Source organism: Vidua chalybeata, chromosome 1 (assembly GCF_026979565.1).
Source record: "Vidua chalybeata isolate OUT-0048 chromosome 1, bVidCha1 merged haplotype, whole genome shotgun sequence".
Classification (NCBI taxonomy): domain Eukaryota; kingdom Metazoa; phylum Chordata; class Aves; order Passeriformes; family Viduidae; genus Vidua; species Vidua chalybeata.
In genome coordinates, this window is record NC_071530.1 from 111146148 (window position 1) to 111162928 (window position 16781).

Below are 16781 nucleotides of genomic sequence, written 5' to 3' on the forward strand. Positions count from 1 at the left end.
TGCTCACCTAAAACTCCATGAGATTTTTAAAAATCTAAAGAGGTCATATTTTTTATAGGACCTACCACCCTAAGCTACATGGGAACATTCAATAATGTTGTTCTTCTTCTGGTAAAATTCTGCAACTATTAGGAGAACTTATCTGCAAAGGAAGTTTTGTATTGACAACACTCCCCCTTCAATCTGATAGCAGATGAATACTCACCCATCTCCTAAACCAAAGGGCAAGTGCACAGTAAACCCTCTACTCATCTTCCATGCCAGAGTGTTGGAGGGGCTTTTCTGCCTCATTGTTTTCCTCAATATTATGATGGGAATAAAAACAAAGTCTCTGAATTGAATTACTGAAGTCAGTGTCACATTTTTTAATGTCTTTTTTTCTCATCCCATGTGCAGGTTGCTTTTTAATTCTTCAGTTGGGTCATATGAACACTTTCCATGAAATTACTTTGAGGTTATGAATTAGAGATTATGATTTTCCTGCCATATCAAGAATAAGCAGCACCTGAATTACAGAATGCAGATGGCAGATCCAACAACACTCTGACCACATACATCCTTTTTTTGTTTGTACAAAGGTTTCTTTTTAAGTCTGCTCCAATCTAAACATTTCCTGTAATTAGGCAGACGCAGAAGTCGGTGCTTCCTTGGAGATCAATAAAGTTCATATTTATTTGAGATACAGATTTTTTTTTTTTTTTTGCCAACAGCAGCATAACTAATTGTGAGTGGTTTATTTTTAAAAACTGCAGATTGCAATGCATTCAAGAGATGGCATCTTCCAATCGTTATGGTGATCATGGTAACCACTCTCATTTTCAGCTTCTGCAAGGAACGCCTGGCTGTCTCAAGCCAGTCCCCTCGGGAGAAAATGAGACAGAGCTTGCATAAAATCATATGCACAGCACAGAGAGAAAGCCATGCTGTTGTTAGGCAGCATATGCTGCACAAAAATAATCTGTACTAAGTAAAACCATCCATGTTTGCAAAGCTGTTTAATGAAAGATGTAATAATGAAAGATGCAGAAGAGAAATGTATTCCTTTTCTACAGCAATCAGAAAAAAAGAAACAAGCCCTTTCTTTCTAAAATAAAAAAAAATCTCAAAACAACATACTCACCTTAAACATGGCTATATATCCTGCATTTGTTTTCTTTTATCAGATGTCTTCATTTCAGCTTTACTGATCAATATGTATTTTTAAATGAAAGTACACACTATATTTAAAACAAATTCTTACATTAACATGTTATGTTTTTATTAAATGAAATTCTTACCTTAATAATTTTATTCCAGATGGGCTGCATAATATACACAGATAAAGGATTTGTATCCACAGCACTGTACTGTGAGGAAAAAGCAAGCATGTTAAACAAAGCACTGAACAATGGCTGTTTTTCCATGACTACATATCCTGCAGCATCTAAGAGCACTCAGTGAGACTGGTGTAAATTTATTTTGTTCTGATTCGTACAGGTTTTATTTCATTTAAAAGCAGTGGCCTGGTTTACAATTACCTTGTTAGCAACTCCATGTATTAACACATAGGTTTAGGCTTGTGAAATGGCAAACAGTTCTGCAGCCACATTTTACTTTTAAATTCTTATTAATTTTACAACCCTATAAAAATTCTGCATTTCTACTGTATTTTGGATTTAACACCTTTATTTCCACTACCAGTAAGGCATAGTCTGAGCACCAATTCATTGCTAGTATGTAGGATAGATAGTGAATATGGAATGTGTTTGTAGGTGGAATATTATCTTGCAGAGATACACAGCTTTTGTCATATGCTATTTCATATAAGGCAATGTTATTATAAAAATAAGCTCTAAAATAGCACAGTTCATTACCACAATAAAATTTCTCTATTGGACAGACTTGAAAATACATGTGTTTTATAAATTCCATTAAGTACATATCTATATCTTTTGTAAACAAAATATTTCACAAATCTGAGGCCACCCTGAATTGCTGTTGTCTCCTTTTTCCTCAGGGGACAGTATCAAGTTTTATCCTGTCTTGAGACTGCAGAACACAGAATAATCTTAGGAAGAACAATCTGAACCAGTAATAACTGGTAATAACTCAAACCCATGTATTTGAGCCCTGGCAGGTAGACATTGGAAGAAGTTATCCATCATTGGGGTGGTACACGTAATTATTTCAGAAATTCTTGGACTTTGAAAGTGCATATATGGCTTAACATTGCTAAGATGATGCACATGACTCACAAAGATTCAGATATATCTACATGTAGCACTGTCCAAACATCGTGTGCAGAAAATGGGAGTAAGATAAGGATAAGTAAGATAGGGAGGTGTTAGACCACAGTTTAACAAAGCTGTTCACTTGCAGAAGAGCTGATAACAAAGAGTCTCCTTTCGCATAACTTCAGCTAATAGTTAATAGTCTCTCCATATATATAGTTAATTTATTAACCTCTCTTAGCCAACCACTCTTTGGAGGAGACTGCACTCTGGAAGTACCTGTTCCAAGTCATTAATTATTAAAGCAACTTAGGCACTTGTCTTAAAGTAAGTAAACTTACTTTATCTACAAGTATCTTTATACTTGTAGATAAAGGTATCTACATATGAAATGCTTAGGCACTCTTCCATACATTTCCTTTTTCTATCTGAATACAAAGCACATATTTTAATTACCTTCTGGGTAAAACAAAGCATTCACATAGTAATTTTGTGTGTTCAAGTTTAAATCACAGATTAGAAACATAGCATCTAATAAAATGATTATAACACAGCTATTCACTGCAAATACATACTGACAAATATCAAAAAAGTCACCTATCAGTAACTGGTCAGACCAGACTGCCTAAATTTCCAAAGGGAATAAAATTTTCAGTTTAATGAACTGTACATCAGTACATCACGGATTTTAATTTTTCTGAAAATGCTGTAAGTGTTCACTCTGATGTGTCATTTTTCTCTGCTGCTGTCACCCATATTACTTAATACACAATGCAATTTTGTCATCAACAGATTTTCCATCAGAATATGTATTAGAATTCTTAAATACATTACCTCAGGAAAAAAAAATTAATTTGCAGGTAAAACTTACATTTTCATTATTCTGTATGTATTTGCAGGTCCAGATGCTGTATTTATCTTTCAAACACTGATTATTACAACTGTTTGGACTTTTGATAGTTCAGCTTGCAAGTGAATTACCAAAAATCTGTGGGCTTTGCTTACATTTATGCCAAAATTAACAATAATACCGAGCCATACCTATGCCAACAGACCAGTCAGCCAGTACTTAATTCACGTAAGAACTATGGAAATCTTCTGAAAATGAAGAAAATTCAAAGTATCCATTAGCACTCTTGAGGTTTTAGGGAATCAAGAGTCTGCTCAAAGTTTCACTGTGGCTACTGCTGATTTCCTTACCCCAGCTGGTATTCAAAGACTACGTGAAATATGGGACAATTTGCTGAATTGCAAATTCAATGAATTCAGCAATACCTGAATAAGAATGTGCAAAGGTCAAATAAGTGAATTTTACCCTTGCTTCTACTTTGGTATTCTCTTTCTCCCCTTACCCCCAAATCAAAGTCATGAATAAAATCAGAAAATGCCAGTTAAACAACAACAACAGTAAAATGAGGCTTTCTATCCAAAATATTCACTGGCTGTTCAGAACTACTGCTTTCTCTTAGAAGAAAAAAAAAGGAAAATCAGTCTCATTTATTTGAAAATGTTTTCTTATAGAGAAAATATAAGAGACTATATAGATATTATATAATTTTTGTATTTTCTTTACTGGAAAATGTAAGAGATTAGGTAGATTTCCAACATATCTCCACATAACAGACACAAACAAGAGAGACAGTCAGCTTTTTGTTTGCCTCACAGTTTCCAAAGTCAACCACCAAAAATCAAAACAGACCTTATTGGAAAAAGAAAAAAAAAAAAAAAAAGAGGAGAATTACAGCCAGCTTTTGTCACCTAAAGACATTTCAAGACACACCACACTTCATCCTGTTAATTCCTATGTCTGTGGCTGAACTGTTGGTCCTCTGGGTGGGGAAGAAACATTCAGCAGATGTGCAGAAGAATGGAAATTTGTGCTTCCCTCCACAATCATTTGTTTTAGCCAGACCAAAGGAAACACCCATGGAAAAATAGTTTTCAGTCACGGCAAAAAATAAAACTTGACAAATAAAGTCTGCTATACAGTTTAATACTCTGCTTTGTTCTGCTCCCAAGAAGCTCCTAACCTCAAGGCCATGAAATCCTTAGGAGTTTAATGTTCATGGCTGCTCAGAAAAGCAAAGTACTGAGTAACACACTCACATTATGACCAATGAACATGAATGTAAGAGTCCATTGAACTTGATGTAAAAAAAGAACTGCCATTTGCTATTGTGTAATTCTGTCATTTTTAGGGCACTTATACTAAAGGACAAAAGTAGAGAGGATAAGCCTGTTGGAGGTTTTTAAGTGGAAGGCTCATACAAGTACTAAGCACTTCCCTGTAAACAGTTTCTGCCCTGGAAAAGGGATAGATTGTCCTTACACAAAGAAGAAGGGCTTGGAATAATCAGAAAGCTTCTCTCAATTATTTTAAAAAGAAGTTTTAACAGTTGAGAGGGAACGGCAGTAGTAAGGGAATAGGAAAAATGGCATTGACTTCATCTTACTCCCAATTTTAAAAATGCTTCTTCTGGTTTTATTTAATAGCTGATATCTCCTTGAAAGTAATCTGCTTTCTCTCTCAGTGTTAACGGCTTCTAGAAGAGCTAGAAATGAGAATACAGACACCAGACACGTGCACACATACATGGTGACTCGGGCAGCACACATGAAATGTACTTTTACTTTGGGTTCCTGCATCTTAATTTCCATTCAGGGGATCCAGCACAGGATGAAGTTTCTGCTGGTCACCTGTGCTAAAGGGGAAAGGAAACAAGATTAAGGAGGAGGAGGGGGGGGGGGAAGGGATAAACAATCAAGAAAAGTAACAGGAAAACAGAAGAAAGAAAAATGAACAAAAGCAAAGGTTTGGCTACGCAGTAGAAAGACAACTGTTCTGCTCTCAAGGGGCAAAAGCACTCACAGTGATCAAGGTCTGCTCTGCTAAATACAAGACAAATGGTACCTCTGGCTCACATCCACACAGCTTAGAAATACTTCCCATTATTGCAAACTGGTCATATCAGCACGGCACGGCATCTGCTGGAGGGGTGTTGGGCCTCATCATCTGGCCCCACACACCAAACACATCATTAGCATTCAATATTTTTAAGTTCAAAGTATCTGAAACAATCTGGAGACTACACTGTAACCCAGCAATATGGCACTTTCAGAGCATGAAAATGAGCCCTGTCTGCTGTGCATGTTCAAAAGCCCAAATGCCCATGTTGGAAGAGTGCTGAAGGATGGTGAAACCAAAAAAATGATGTGCACTACCTCCAGAACAGACTATTTCCAAACCAAAAGCCTAGCTATTGCCTTGGAGAGACTTTAGAGAAATAAACAAACAAAACCCAAACAGGGAGTGAGCTAACCATTAATGAGAGCTGACACTGGATCTTCACTGGACTCCCTAGTTCTCTCCAGTTTTGCACTGTGGAGGTATCACAAGAATAAAATTTTGGAATGACTATGATTAAGAGAAAAATATAAAGCATGTTTGCACACACTTCAGAGTGAGGAGAGAAAGCAAGCTGCAAGCAAAGTAGTTGCATAACTATGTTATGTTGTTATTTCAATTTCAGCTGTTCTTTATACTAACAGACTATCCCTTTCCTGCACTTGAATCATCTTGTCTCAGGTAGTACCATATTGTGCCACTCATTTACGTTCACAACACCTGTGTTTTGTAAATGACAAAGGGATGGGAGGCATGACAATGGACTCTCTTTTGCACAGGATAAGGGGGTCTTGTGGTTTTGAAAGCTGGAAGATGACCCTCCCAATCCAGGGAATGGACCAGTCTATATTGAAGGGAGCTCAGTGGGAAATGACCCTTCTGGGTAATGTCTTATGAAGCATTAACTTGGCTTCTGTGATACCTTACACTTCAGGAACCACACAAAAATTAAAGAAAATACTGAAATATGGCACATCTGGTAACAATTTTCCATCAATCTTTCAGATTCCTAGAATACATTAAACATGTGGAGTTTAATTCTACTTCATATATGTTTTTACAGGTTTGTAGTTAAAATGGGACACAGTCTTGGATCTTAACAAAAGCGTCACAAAGGGAAGAAAGAGAAGCATGCTGTAAACAACAGAGCTCCACAACACTGTGGATGCCAAATATGTTCAGCAGTTTAAGTGCTGATGTATTCCAAAACACAGTACTGTTATATCTAATAATAGAATTCCTTTACATTATATCATCAGGTAGTTAATTATTCATAAATAATGGCTTGGGTTTTCTATTTCCTATACAATAATTTGGTGTATTCTGCATTTCCCCCTACCCACATATATATATGGGGGTTTTTTAGGGATTTTTGTTTGTTTGTTTTTTGGGTTTGTTTTGGTTTGTTTTTTTATTAGATCACCAATACCTAAGTCCAGGAGTTATAAGCCTGTACTAGGGCTGGATGCAGCTGCACTGTGAAGGAAGAGTCTGCCCAAGTTGGGCTCCTGAGTTCCTCTCTCCCCTCTCACTTTGCCCCTCTCACTTTGCCCCCTTCAATTCCATTAGCCTGTGCACACTACAGCTCAGAAATATAGTTAAATTTTCCTTCCACCTGATACTATTCCTAGTAAATGTCATTCCTAGAATGTAATTGGTTGTGTAACTCAACAATTCTGATAGGTATTACTAAGTCATCAGGAAGTTGTTGTTACACAAACTGCTGTCCTGGGGATGTTTTGTTGCAAAGGAGCATTTATTGTTCACCTCCTCATTTTCAGGAGTCCTGACACATTGAGTCATGTGCCACATCCTTTCCCTTAATGAAGTATGTATGGACCCATGTCCATGAGGTCATGGGCATGTAGAGCTGTGGGTCAGGACAGGCTGCTCTTAGGGACTCATGCCTGCCAGTGGCACGTCCCCTTGCTTGCAGAGCAATGTCATGGCCTTAAGGTCACAGAACCATGGGTTTGGATCACAGGATCATTCAGGTGAGAAGGGACCTCAGCAGGTCTCCTCCTTCTCAACATAGGCTCAGCCAGGAGCTCAAAACCAAGTGCTTTATCCAGACCAGGGAGACGTAGACAGTCAGTGGGACTGGAAGTCGGCAACGAGTTTTCAACTAATAGTAGTTATATTAAGGATGCTACTGACTTTCTCTTCAGGAGAAGGCTTTGTTTAGTGGGACACGTTCAAGCACTTAACAGTAAAGCCAAAATAATTAAAAAGAACATAGAAATATGATTAAATATTGAGCAAGTGGTAATAGAAGACAGCTGCATGTGGGCTACTGTAAAGGGACAAAGGTAGAGGCTTGCCCAGATTGGTAAAAATATAAATCCTGCTAAAACCAAAACCTGCACACTCTTAAGGAACTGCACAACTGATCCTTAACTCACTATTGAAGAAAGATCTAACACAGCAAGAAAGTTGATTTCTATGGGTTTTTTTGTGCAGATTGGTCTTCCACACTTAGTAAAAGGAAACAACAGCAGGATTTTGTGCTACACCTATTTCTGTGCATGTACAAACATGTATGTGCCAGCAGCCCTTTAACGATCTAACAGTAGACCAAGTACCCATCCAGCTGGAGCTCTGCCAGAGGGTGTATCTAAATACCTGGGGAGCCCAAAGAGGGGAAACCACTCCAGGCCCAAAAGGGAAGACAGATTAAAAGCATGTTGTAGTTTCCATAAGAGAGGCTAAACAGTGGTTCTGTAGTACATACACTGAACCCTTGTGTTATCTAATATTCTGATGCACAAGAGAGGGGATGCTTCACAGTATCCTCCCTCTGTAAAACAACCCTTAGAAAAAGAGTTGCCTTAGATTTATAACAATCAATACACATTCAAATCACAGATACATCTTTGCAATTAGTCTTCTATTAAAACACAAATTAATAAACAAAAATACATATGTGTACATGTATATTCTACACATAAAAATCCAAAAAGCACTTCAGAATGCTAACATCTCTTGATAAAGCAATAAAATGAAACTATGTAGTTGGTATTTGCACTTTTATGAGATTCAACAAGGCATATAACTCTTTATATGAGCATATTTGTCCCAAAAGTGAACTAATGAACCTTTGTAAATTCATGGGTGTAATATTACACTCAAATCCATGTACAATTTCCCATCATTGGGGAAAAAGTCCTGCAGCAAGTAATATCAAATGCAGCATCTCTGTGATGTGATTTCATTAAGTTGTTGGTTCGTTAACATATGATACGTAGAAGGAAGATAATGATTACAGAACTCATGAAATGCTACATTGCCAGCTACAATTACAACGGGATGAGGAAAAAGAGGTAATGCATGCGTGAAGATTGTCTTTCAGAATGACATATTCAGTTGGCCCATGGATCTTTGATACATGAGACACATGAATGCAGTGACAGATAATGTAAGAGTAATGAGTTATTTGGTTTATTTCACATACTATTCAACAACGTTTAATTACAACTCCAGTCTTCCATCAAAGTAACATGAAAAAGACTGCAAGATTTTAATTGTAGAACAGTGGGCTGTTGACTCATGGTTTTATTGAGGCCAGACAACATTAGTTTTCATTGCCTCAAATATTCAAGGACACAGTTTAATAAACTCTGGTGATTTGAAAAATCTAACTATACAGCAGACACAACTGATAACTGCTTTCAGATAATATTTGAAATTAAATATTAGTGGAAAACCCTAAAAATACTATGTGGAAAAACACTATATAATAAACATATAAAGAAAGTACTCAGTATACATAAAATTGTCCACGTGCAATGAGCATTATTGCAATGATCATTATTAACCGTCTCCTAAGAAGGTCCAGGTAAGCATGCAAATGAAAGTCTCTTCTCCTAAATTTTCAAAATCATGTCAACTCCTTGTGTTACCAGAGTAGAAAGCAAAACTACTGTTCAATCAAGGTGAGCAGAACCCATGATTTTTTCTAAATCTCATAGTTACACTTGTAGCCTTGGAAAAGCATAGACTTCACAGAAATCCAGTCTTGTATTTGGGGGAATCCTGAATTTCCAAACACTAATTCACTAGATTATACTCGACACACTTTGCTCTTCTGGTATAAGTCAGTATAAGAGAAAGAGTCAGACCTTGAAATGTGATCATCATACATCTGATCTTGTTTCTCTAACCCTCCAAAATGAGGGCTGGGATGTAATTTGAGAGATCTTCTAGTCCAGAGCGTTCACCTAATGCAAGATCACGTTCAGTATACATTAAGGATGCAGATCAAGTTTCCATGAGGTAATGACCCCACTGCTTGCAAGAAGCAACCATGTCAGCACACTAAAAGAGAATACATTCATTACCCAAAACTTTCATAAAAAGGTATCAGCAACTGTTCCTTTATTAATACTCAACACTAGATTGTTGGTCGTGCCTCAGAGAAATCAAGCCTTAAGACGATAAAATGATTGCCCAATCCCCTTTAGTACCTGTTCCAGCAGACCTTATCAACACAAGACTGACTTAGCAGATGCCTTAAATTTCTCTTTGTGCAGCCAAAACTCACATATTGTCTTTCTTTAAAAGGGCACTCTTTATTAGGTTCTTACTTCCACTCTACTCAGACTGTCTCACACAGTTCATCTTTTCTAAGCCTCTTGGTATTCATAATGACATTCCGAGGACTACAAACTGTGGGCCAAAGCAGGCAGGACACATTATTCCAGTTGATACCTGATCAGTACATCAGCTACAGGAGTAAATGTAACCCTTTGACATATTTATGACACTTCCAGCTTAAGAACTTTTTCCCTTTATTATAACAGCCACAATGTTGTCAACACTCTGATCCCCTGGTATCTTTCCTGCAGTCTGTTGTCTCTTATTTTATGTTTTAAATGTTGATTTTCTTTCCGCTAAGCAAAACCTTGTTTACTGAACTTCTTCATATTGATTTCTGTCTATTATATCCCTCTTCCAAGTATATTTTAAATGATAAACCTACTCTTCAAAATTCTTAAGTATAGTGAAAATTTTACAATATTCTCCCTTCTGTTACTTAATGAAAGTATTGTACAGCAATGGAGTTGGGACAGACAGACAGTTGTGTAGGTCTAATCCCACTTGCTAGAACCTCCTACTTTCACAGAAAACTTTAAATGTTTCCATTCTCCTTGAAGAAATATTTTAAACTCTTTAAAATGTTTCCATTTTACAATGATTTAATGTTAATTACCTCTACCTACTTTACTGTGAGAACGTGGGACAGTAGCAGACCCCTCACTGGAATGAAACTATTTATACCTCATTGACTCTCCCCTCCTGACCACACCCCTTATCCACACAGTTACCTGCTAAAAAATTACTTAGAGGATAGAAACAGTGTGGACAAAACAAGATGAAAATGTGGAACCTTAGATCTTAATTTTTAATGCTGTATATGATTTTTAATCATCTTTTCCAGGCCTACTGTTTGAGTAAAGCCTCTATAGTTTGTTCTTAGATCTCTTTTATTCCCAAACAGGATAAAGCATCAAAGTTTTCTGGCTTGAAAAACCTCTGTGCACAGGTACTGTAAAAAAAGGTGACTCAAGGTAAATATGCAAGGGAAATCCTAAGAATGAAGTGATGAGAAGAGACAATGGCAACACAAGCTCGCCACTGACATTACTGCATTCTGGTGAGAAAATAAAAATAAAGAACTAAATTCTGCTTTTATCTGTACTCATCACCTGGTTGTTGCAGAACAGCTTGTTTCCAACAGAAACCCAAGCAGGCAGAGAAAAAAAGGTAACAGTGTAATTCCATGGGTGCTCTTCTAGAACTACAAAATGCTGATAAAACATAAAAGTAGGAACGACACAATCCAAGCCCTACAATTCCACTTGGTTGTAGCTTTTCAGCTGTGTTGCTCCATGTCCTGAAGAACAGGACACAAACCAAGGATAAGAATCTTCTGTGATACAGTTGCAGCAAATCACCTGAGCATGCAACTGTCCTGAAATCAGCACCTGCCCCAGAGGCAAGAAGATGGCAGAAATATCACAGCAGTAATACTCAGGGCTGTGTCTGAACTGTCTCATCGTCACATCTCCACCTGTTATCGGTGTGCTTTTAAGCAGAAAAAGGAAAACTGAATCTCTAAAACCCCATTAACAGGCAGAATGAATGGGAATAGATTAGTGAGGTGAAATAGCTAGTCCTGAGGAGCCAGTGCCTGTGCTATAAGGATTTCAGAAGGTATCACACTAAACTGGCTCCATTATAATACCATGGACTGAATGTACTGGGAGTACTTGTGTGTTTGTTGTCTGGTTTAGGTTCATCCTAATGGAATGCATTTTTGTGCTCTGAGGTCACTCTGTGATGTAAGCCAAAGCTTGGTAACTGGGGAAAACTTGCTTCAAAAGCCTAATATACATAGACCTAACATGCTAAAGGGTGCTGAAATCTCTGCATTCATTAGAGGTCTGCCATTCCTTAGCAAAGAACTGTGCTGGTTTTGTTGCCAAGGCCCTCCTCCAACTGTGAACAGGAGACAGACAGTGCCTGAAACATACAATTGGAGCATTCATGGCAGAGGAATGAATTCAGCAGTGTGAAAATTTTGAAAATTGAACAGCATTTTTTTCAGGCCATATTTACCTTTACAAAAGGAGTTGATTACACAAATTATTTTCTTAAGCTGCTCAGCAGATAAATTGTGCAAAGTATGGAGTAGGTTAAGCCCCTGATAGTACTGTGAGTACAATGTTGCAGTGTGATGTACAACAGAGAGATGGATGCCACTAAATCTAAAGCTTTCTATGCACAGTTCAAGTCTGGAAGCAATACAGTGTTTTACCTCAATATTGAACGTATGCTCACAGATCCTTTCAGACATTACCTAGTTCTTCACAGGGCCAACGCACATATCCTTCCACACTACCCCACAACTGGGTTCACCAGGAAACACAGGGCAGAAATAGCCAGGAGGTTGTAAGAAGAGGTTACCCATGTGTGCTGGGCACAGTGATCAGAATTTAGCACCTGTTGAGTAGGCAGCAAAGGAAGCAGCAATCTCCTCCAAGGGGCTGGGAAGCTGAAGGACCAGGATGCAGCAAGGCCCTAGGCTGAAGGGGAAGAAGGGGCAGCCAGAGGGCAACAGGAGGTTGAAGAGCATGTGTCAGGTCTAGGAGGTGGTGAGAACAAAGCTGGGGTTTTGGAAGCCCTAGGTATGGGAGGGTGAGGGACAAGAGATTGTGGTAATGATTAGTGTCTCCTTGCTGCACCCCTTTTGTATTTTTGGAGTACTTTAAATCACTGTGAGCAGCATTTGCAACGTGGAGCACCAGGCAAATGCTGCAGATACCTGACCAGCTTAGCAGCACCAACCTCATGTACCTTTATTTCTCTGTGTGAAATCTATGCCATTTGGATTTATTTATTTTCAAGATATCCCAGTCCCAAGTCACCTCAGATAAAAGAAAATAATTTTATTTCATTGTTCTGAAGCCTGCACTTACTAGGATTTTTTTCAGAACACAGTAGAACAGATACTTCTTAAGTATCTGCGTTGGCTGATTCTTGTACTTAAGAAAATTAGCCAACATAGTTTCTTTGCAATGCTCTTGAGAAACCAATATATTCAAATTAAATTATTTGATATGTGATTCTGTCTTTTGGTAATAATTTGCCCTGTAAATCATAATTATGGCACAGTGATTACAGGTTTTTTAAAGAATGTTGTTTTGATTATTTCTCATCTGCAATTGTTTGAAGCTATTTTCATTCAAGTGATAAGAAAGAATGTAATACAAGCGTTCCCATACTTGTACTATGAACTCAAATAATTCAGGAAAGTTACTTAAATAACAACGTCCATTTATCCTAAAAATTGCTTTTTATTCTTCTTCCTCCTGATCTCAGTCAAGACTGCGGCTTTACCATTCAAGCACAGACCTGTGCAACTCACGCCCTGTGGCCAGAAGCAGCTTGCAGAATGTTTTATCCCACTCACATCGGAGACACACAAACAGGTTGGTACATTTTAATTAGCTTCTATGCATAACAAGTTCCTAGGAAGCAACCTGGAGAACACTCTCGAAGCCACACTTCCTCCACCTTCATTCCTGCTGAGGTGAACAGGCAGAGCTGCTGGCCCAGGGAACGGAAGGGCTTGATAGGAACCAGGAAAAGCTGAACACCCTGGTTGGAGCCCAGCCTGGGAAGGCACACGGTAAGAGCAAGAAGGCAGGAATTTTGGGGAGCATGGTGTAGGGGCTACTTTGGCAAACTGAACATAAAATAAAAGGCTGGGTGTTGTGCTGGTAGAAGCTGGCATGCCCCTCCTGCTTTTCACGAGGAATTAGGTGAGGGTGTGGGAACAGGGTGGCATGGCCCATTTCAGACACCTCCACCTCAACTGGCACAAACCTGGATGATGCCCGTACCACATCCCCTGTAACTCCTAAGTCCATGATATAACACTGGTAAATTCAAATATCTCATGATTCCCCCATTTACTGGGATTCTGCATGCTGGTTATTTGCAAACATGAGGTTTAGTTCAAATTATTTAAAGTAAGGTTTTCTTCCCCCCCCCCCTCCCCATGCCCCGGCTTTCTTATTTATTTCTCAATGCCAGAGCATTGTGTCCGAAGGCTTTGCAGACAGCCAGACAAGCAGCATCAATGCGTGCTTTCTTACGGAAACACCGGATGCCTCCAAAACCACGCTGCTCTAAAACGGGCACAGCTTTTATAGACGTTGATACTCACTCAAAACCCAGCTCACTCTGCCTCCACCGAGACCTGCCGCCCCGCGAACAGCCATCTCCTACCCAGGGCACGCACTCCGTCAGAGCCGGGCCGGGCGCGGGCGGGCACAGGTGGAGGTGCGGGACACCCCACTGCGGGAACAGGTGGAGCCCTGCGGACCCTCCGGCGGCGGAGGGATGGCCCGGCCGGCCGGGGCCGCATTCACAGCGGGGCTGGGATCCAGCCGCCCAAAGCGGAGCGCTCCGGAGCCGAGATGCGACCCGGGGAGGACCGCCCGCCCTCCCGGCCCCGGGGCTGCCCTGTACCTTGTAGTGTCGGAAGCCGTGCAGCTGCCGGCCGCTCACATACCGCCACCGCCACATCGCCGCCCTGCGCCGCGCCGGCACCGAGGCACGGAGGGATGGGAGCGACGGGAGGACGGATGAGGGAGGCGGCGGGGCCGGGGGCGGGCGGAGGGCGGCTCCCCGGCCGCGCCCCGCCGGCTGGACCTGCCCCCGGCTCCGGGCATCCGCGCCGGGGGTGCCCGCGGGGCTGTCTCCCGTGGGGGCAGGCGGCTCCCCGCGGCCCCAGGACGCTCCGGTGCCCGCCTGCCAACACGGCGTATTTCACACCCGTAATGACTTCACGGTCCCAAGGCACGTCGCAGAATCACCTCCAAACTGTTTTTCTCGCTACGGGTCTATTAAAGATGCCGTATTTACAGCGTAGGGGAAGACGCGCCCGTGAACTCGCTATACAAAACATTGCTGAGTAACAAATGTAAAACATGCCAAGTAATACTACACAAACGATATTAAGTACCGCGTTTGAGAAACAAGTGACACTAAGGATTAAGGTCTATCTTTGCATTCCAACAATAATCTGAGTCTTGTATCTTTTTATTGCACCTGCACTGGAGCCTGCCACACCACATCAGTCAGCAGTGCACTCTGCACCTCCTGATTTCTAGGGGAGTGATACACTGGAAAACATCAGGAGTAGTTTCAGCTGCAAATGTATTTAAGCATATGGCATGACACCTTGTGTTACCTTCGCTGTACTCTGCTGGGAGAGTTGAAATCATACACATCAGGGTCTGAGATTTTATGGACCAAATGGAATCTATCCAGAAAGCAAATCAATTAAAATCCATTACTTGCACCCCACGAGGCATCTTATGTATTGTGAGAGTCAGTGTTATTTTACAAACTGGGCAGGTTTGATAGGAATTATGTACAAGTTATGATCGTTAAGTGCAAACTGTATGCAATGGTTCTTGTTCTGTATTATTAATTACACATTAATCAGTTGAGATGTGCTTACACCTGCATTCTGCTTCCAGCAGCAGCAGCTGAACTTCTGCTCTTGAAAACAACCCAGAACTTTAATACTTTGCTTCAGGTTACTGAGTTAAAAGCTTGATACCAATTAAGAAAGCTAAAGTGTATGAAGTTTATATTTTTCATGAGCCAATTCTAATTTTAATTCGGGTGGTATGGGTTCATATCCTGAATTTTAATTTGGGATCCCCTTCATTGTAATTATCATGTTTTTAAATTGTGTTATGCTATTGAATTAATTTACAAGGGTACATAATAAAATATTCACAACCTGTACTGTACTCACTGCAGTATTTTAGTGTAAATAAGCTACTGAAACAGGCCAAGCATTTTAGAATTATCACCTTCACTTCTTAACTCTAACCTTAGAAGCCTCAAACATGAAAGCAGAAATTTGTCTGAACAACTATTTGGAGTATGATGGACAGTGTTTGTTTTTGTGAAAAGTAGAAGGTAGGCAAAAAAAAGTATTTTTTCTCTTTGCAGGCTTCTAGATTTATGTCAAAAATATATAGATACAGAAGATACATAGATATAGCAGACAGAGAAAACAAGTTTTATTTCCTATTCTCTCAAAACTATTTTGGTGATAAATGAAACACAAAAAAACCCCTCAAATCCTCATAAATACTCCACTAAACAGAGACTGTCAAATTCCACCTACATGTGAAAATGCCATTGCTTGAACTCATACTTCAGCATGTTCCGTGTCTGCTAATGAGCACATCAAGGGAGGCAGCATTAGTTATACTAAAGAGTGGGAAACAGACTGGTGAATAAGTATGGAATATCACAGAGCAAGCTGAGACACAAGTAGCATGGGGTTTGAGAATACTGTGGAAATTATACAGATGTGCTAGCTGTTGATTTAAGGAATTTCCTTGATTTCAGCATCATGGTTCATATGAATATTTGGCCTATAAAACTACACACACAGACTAGCCAAGCCCAGGTGCAATCCAAGCTCAAGCCATGTGCTTTACTGCTACACCTGATGCTCTCACTGTATCCATGCATACCCATGTATATGTTCAGAGCTTATTCTACTCTGTATTTTTCAATCTGAGGTGATTTAGAGTTCTTCTCTGGGCAATTGTTTGAGCTGTGATCCAAGCTGTGTGCCCTACACGCAGGACTGTGGGAAGAGCAGTGAAAGCAGCCTTAATGCTGCAGCACATTGCCTAGATTCTTTTCTGGAAGAGGAATAACCCATAACCTGAGTAAGGAGGAGCTCCTTATTGCACTGGCACATGAGTATTATTACCTGATTCCATTTCATGAACTTGAGTGTGGATGAGATGAGCATTAAGACAAAAGGTCAGAGCACAGTTAACTTCCACTACAGAAAGAGCTCAAGTCTTTTCACAACTGTGGCTGGAGCATCTGCAACAGGTCAGACTTTATTAAGAGAATGATCCAAACATCAGCTCGGGGGAAATAATTCAAGGCCAGATTTGAATTCAGTGAAATCAGCAAGGGAATTCCCAGGTGTTTAGTGCTGTTTGTTAATTATACATAGTACTGAGAAGAAAATAATTATTTATTATTTTGAAAGGGTGGACCTATTGTATCACTGGTACATGCAAGAAAAAGTTAAAAAGATAGCTGTTCTGCAG

At 39.8% G+C, this 16781-nt stretch overlaps 1 protein-coding gene across 1 annotated transcript in view; it reads right to left on the minus strand.

Annotated features, from left to right (window-relative positions):
* Positions 1-14208, minus strand: part of LOC128785532 (ethanolaminephosphotransferase 1-like) — a 56145-nt gene extending 41937 nt beyond the window's left edge. The window contains exons 1-2 of the mRNA XM_053938221.1: positions 14152-14208; positions 1278-1346 (exon numbers count right to left, since the gene is read on the minus strand). Coding sequence (XP_053794196.1) covers positions 1278-1346; positions 14152-14208 — 126 coding nt within the window. The remainder of the gene's footprint in view (positions 1-1277; positions 1347-14151) is intronic.
* Between the last annotated feature and the right edge of the window lie 2573 nt (positions 14209-16781).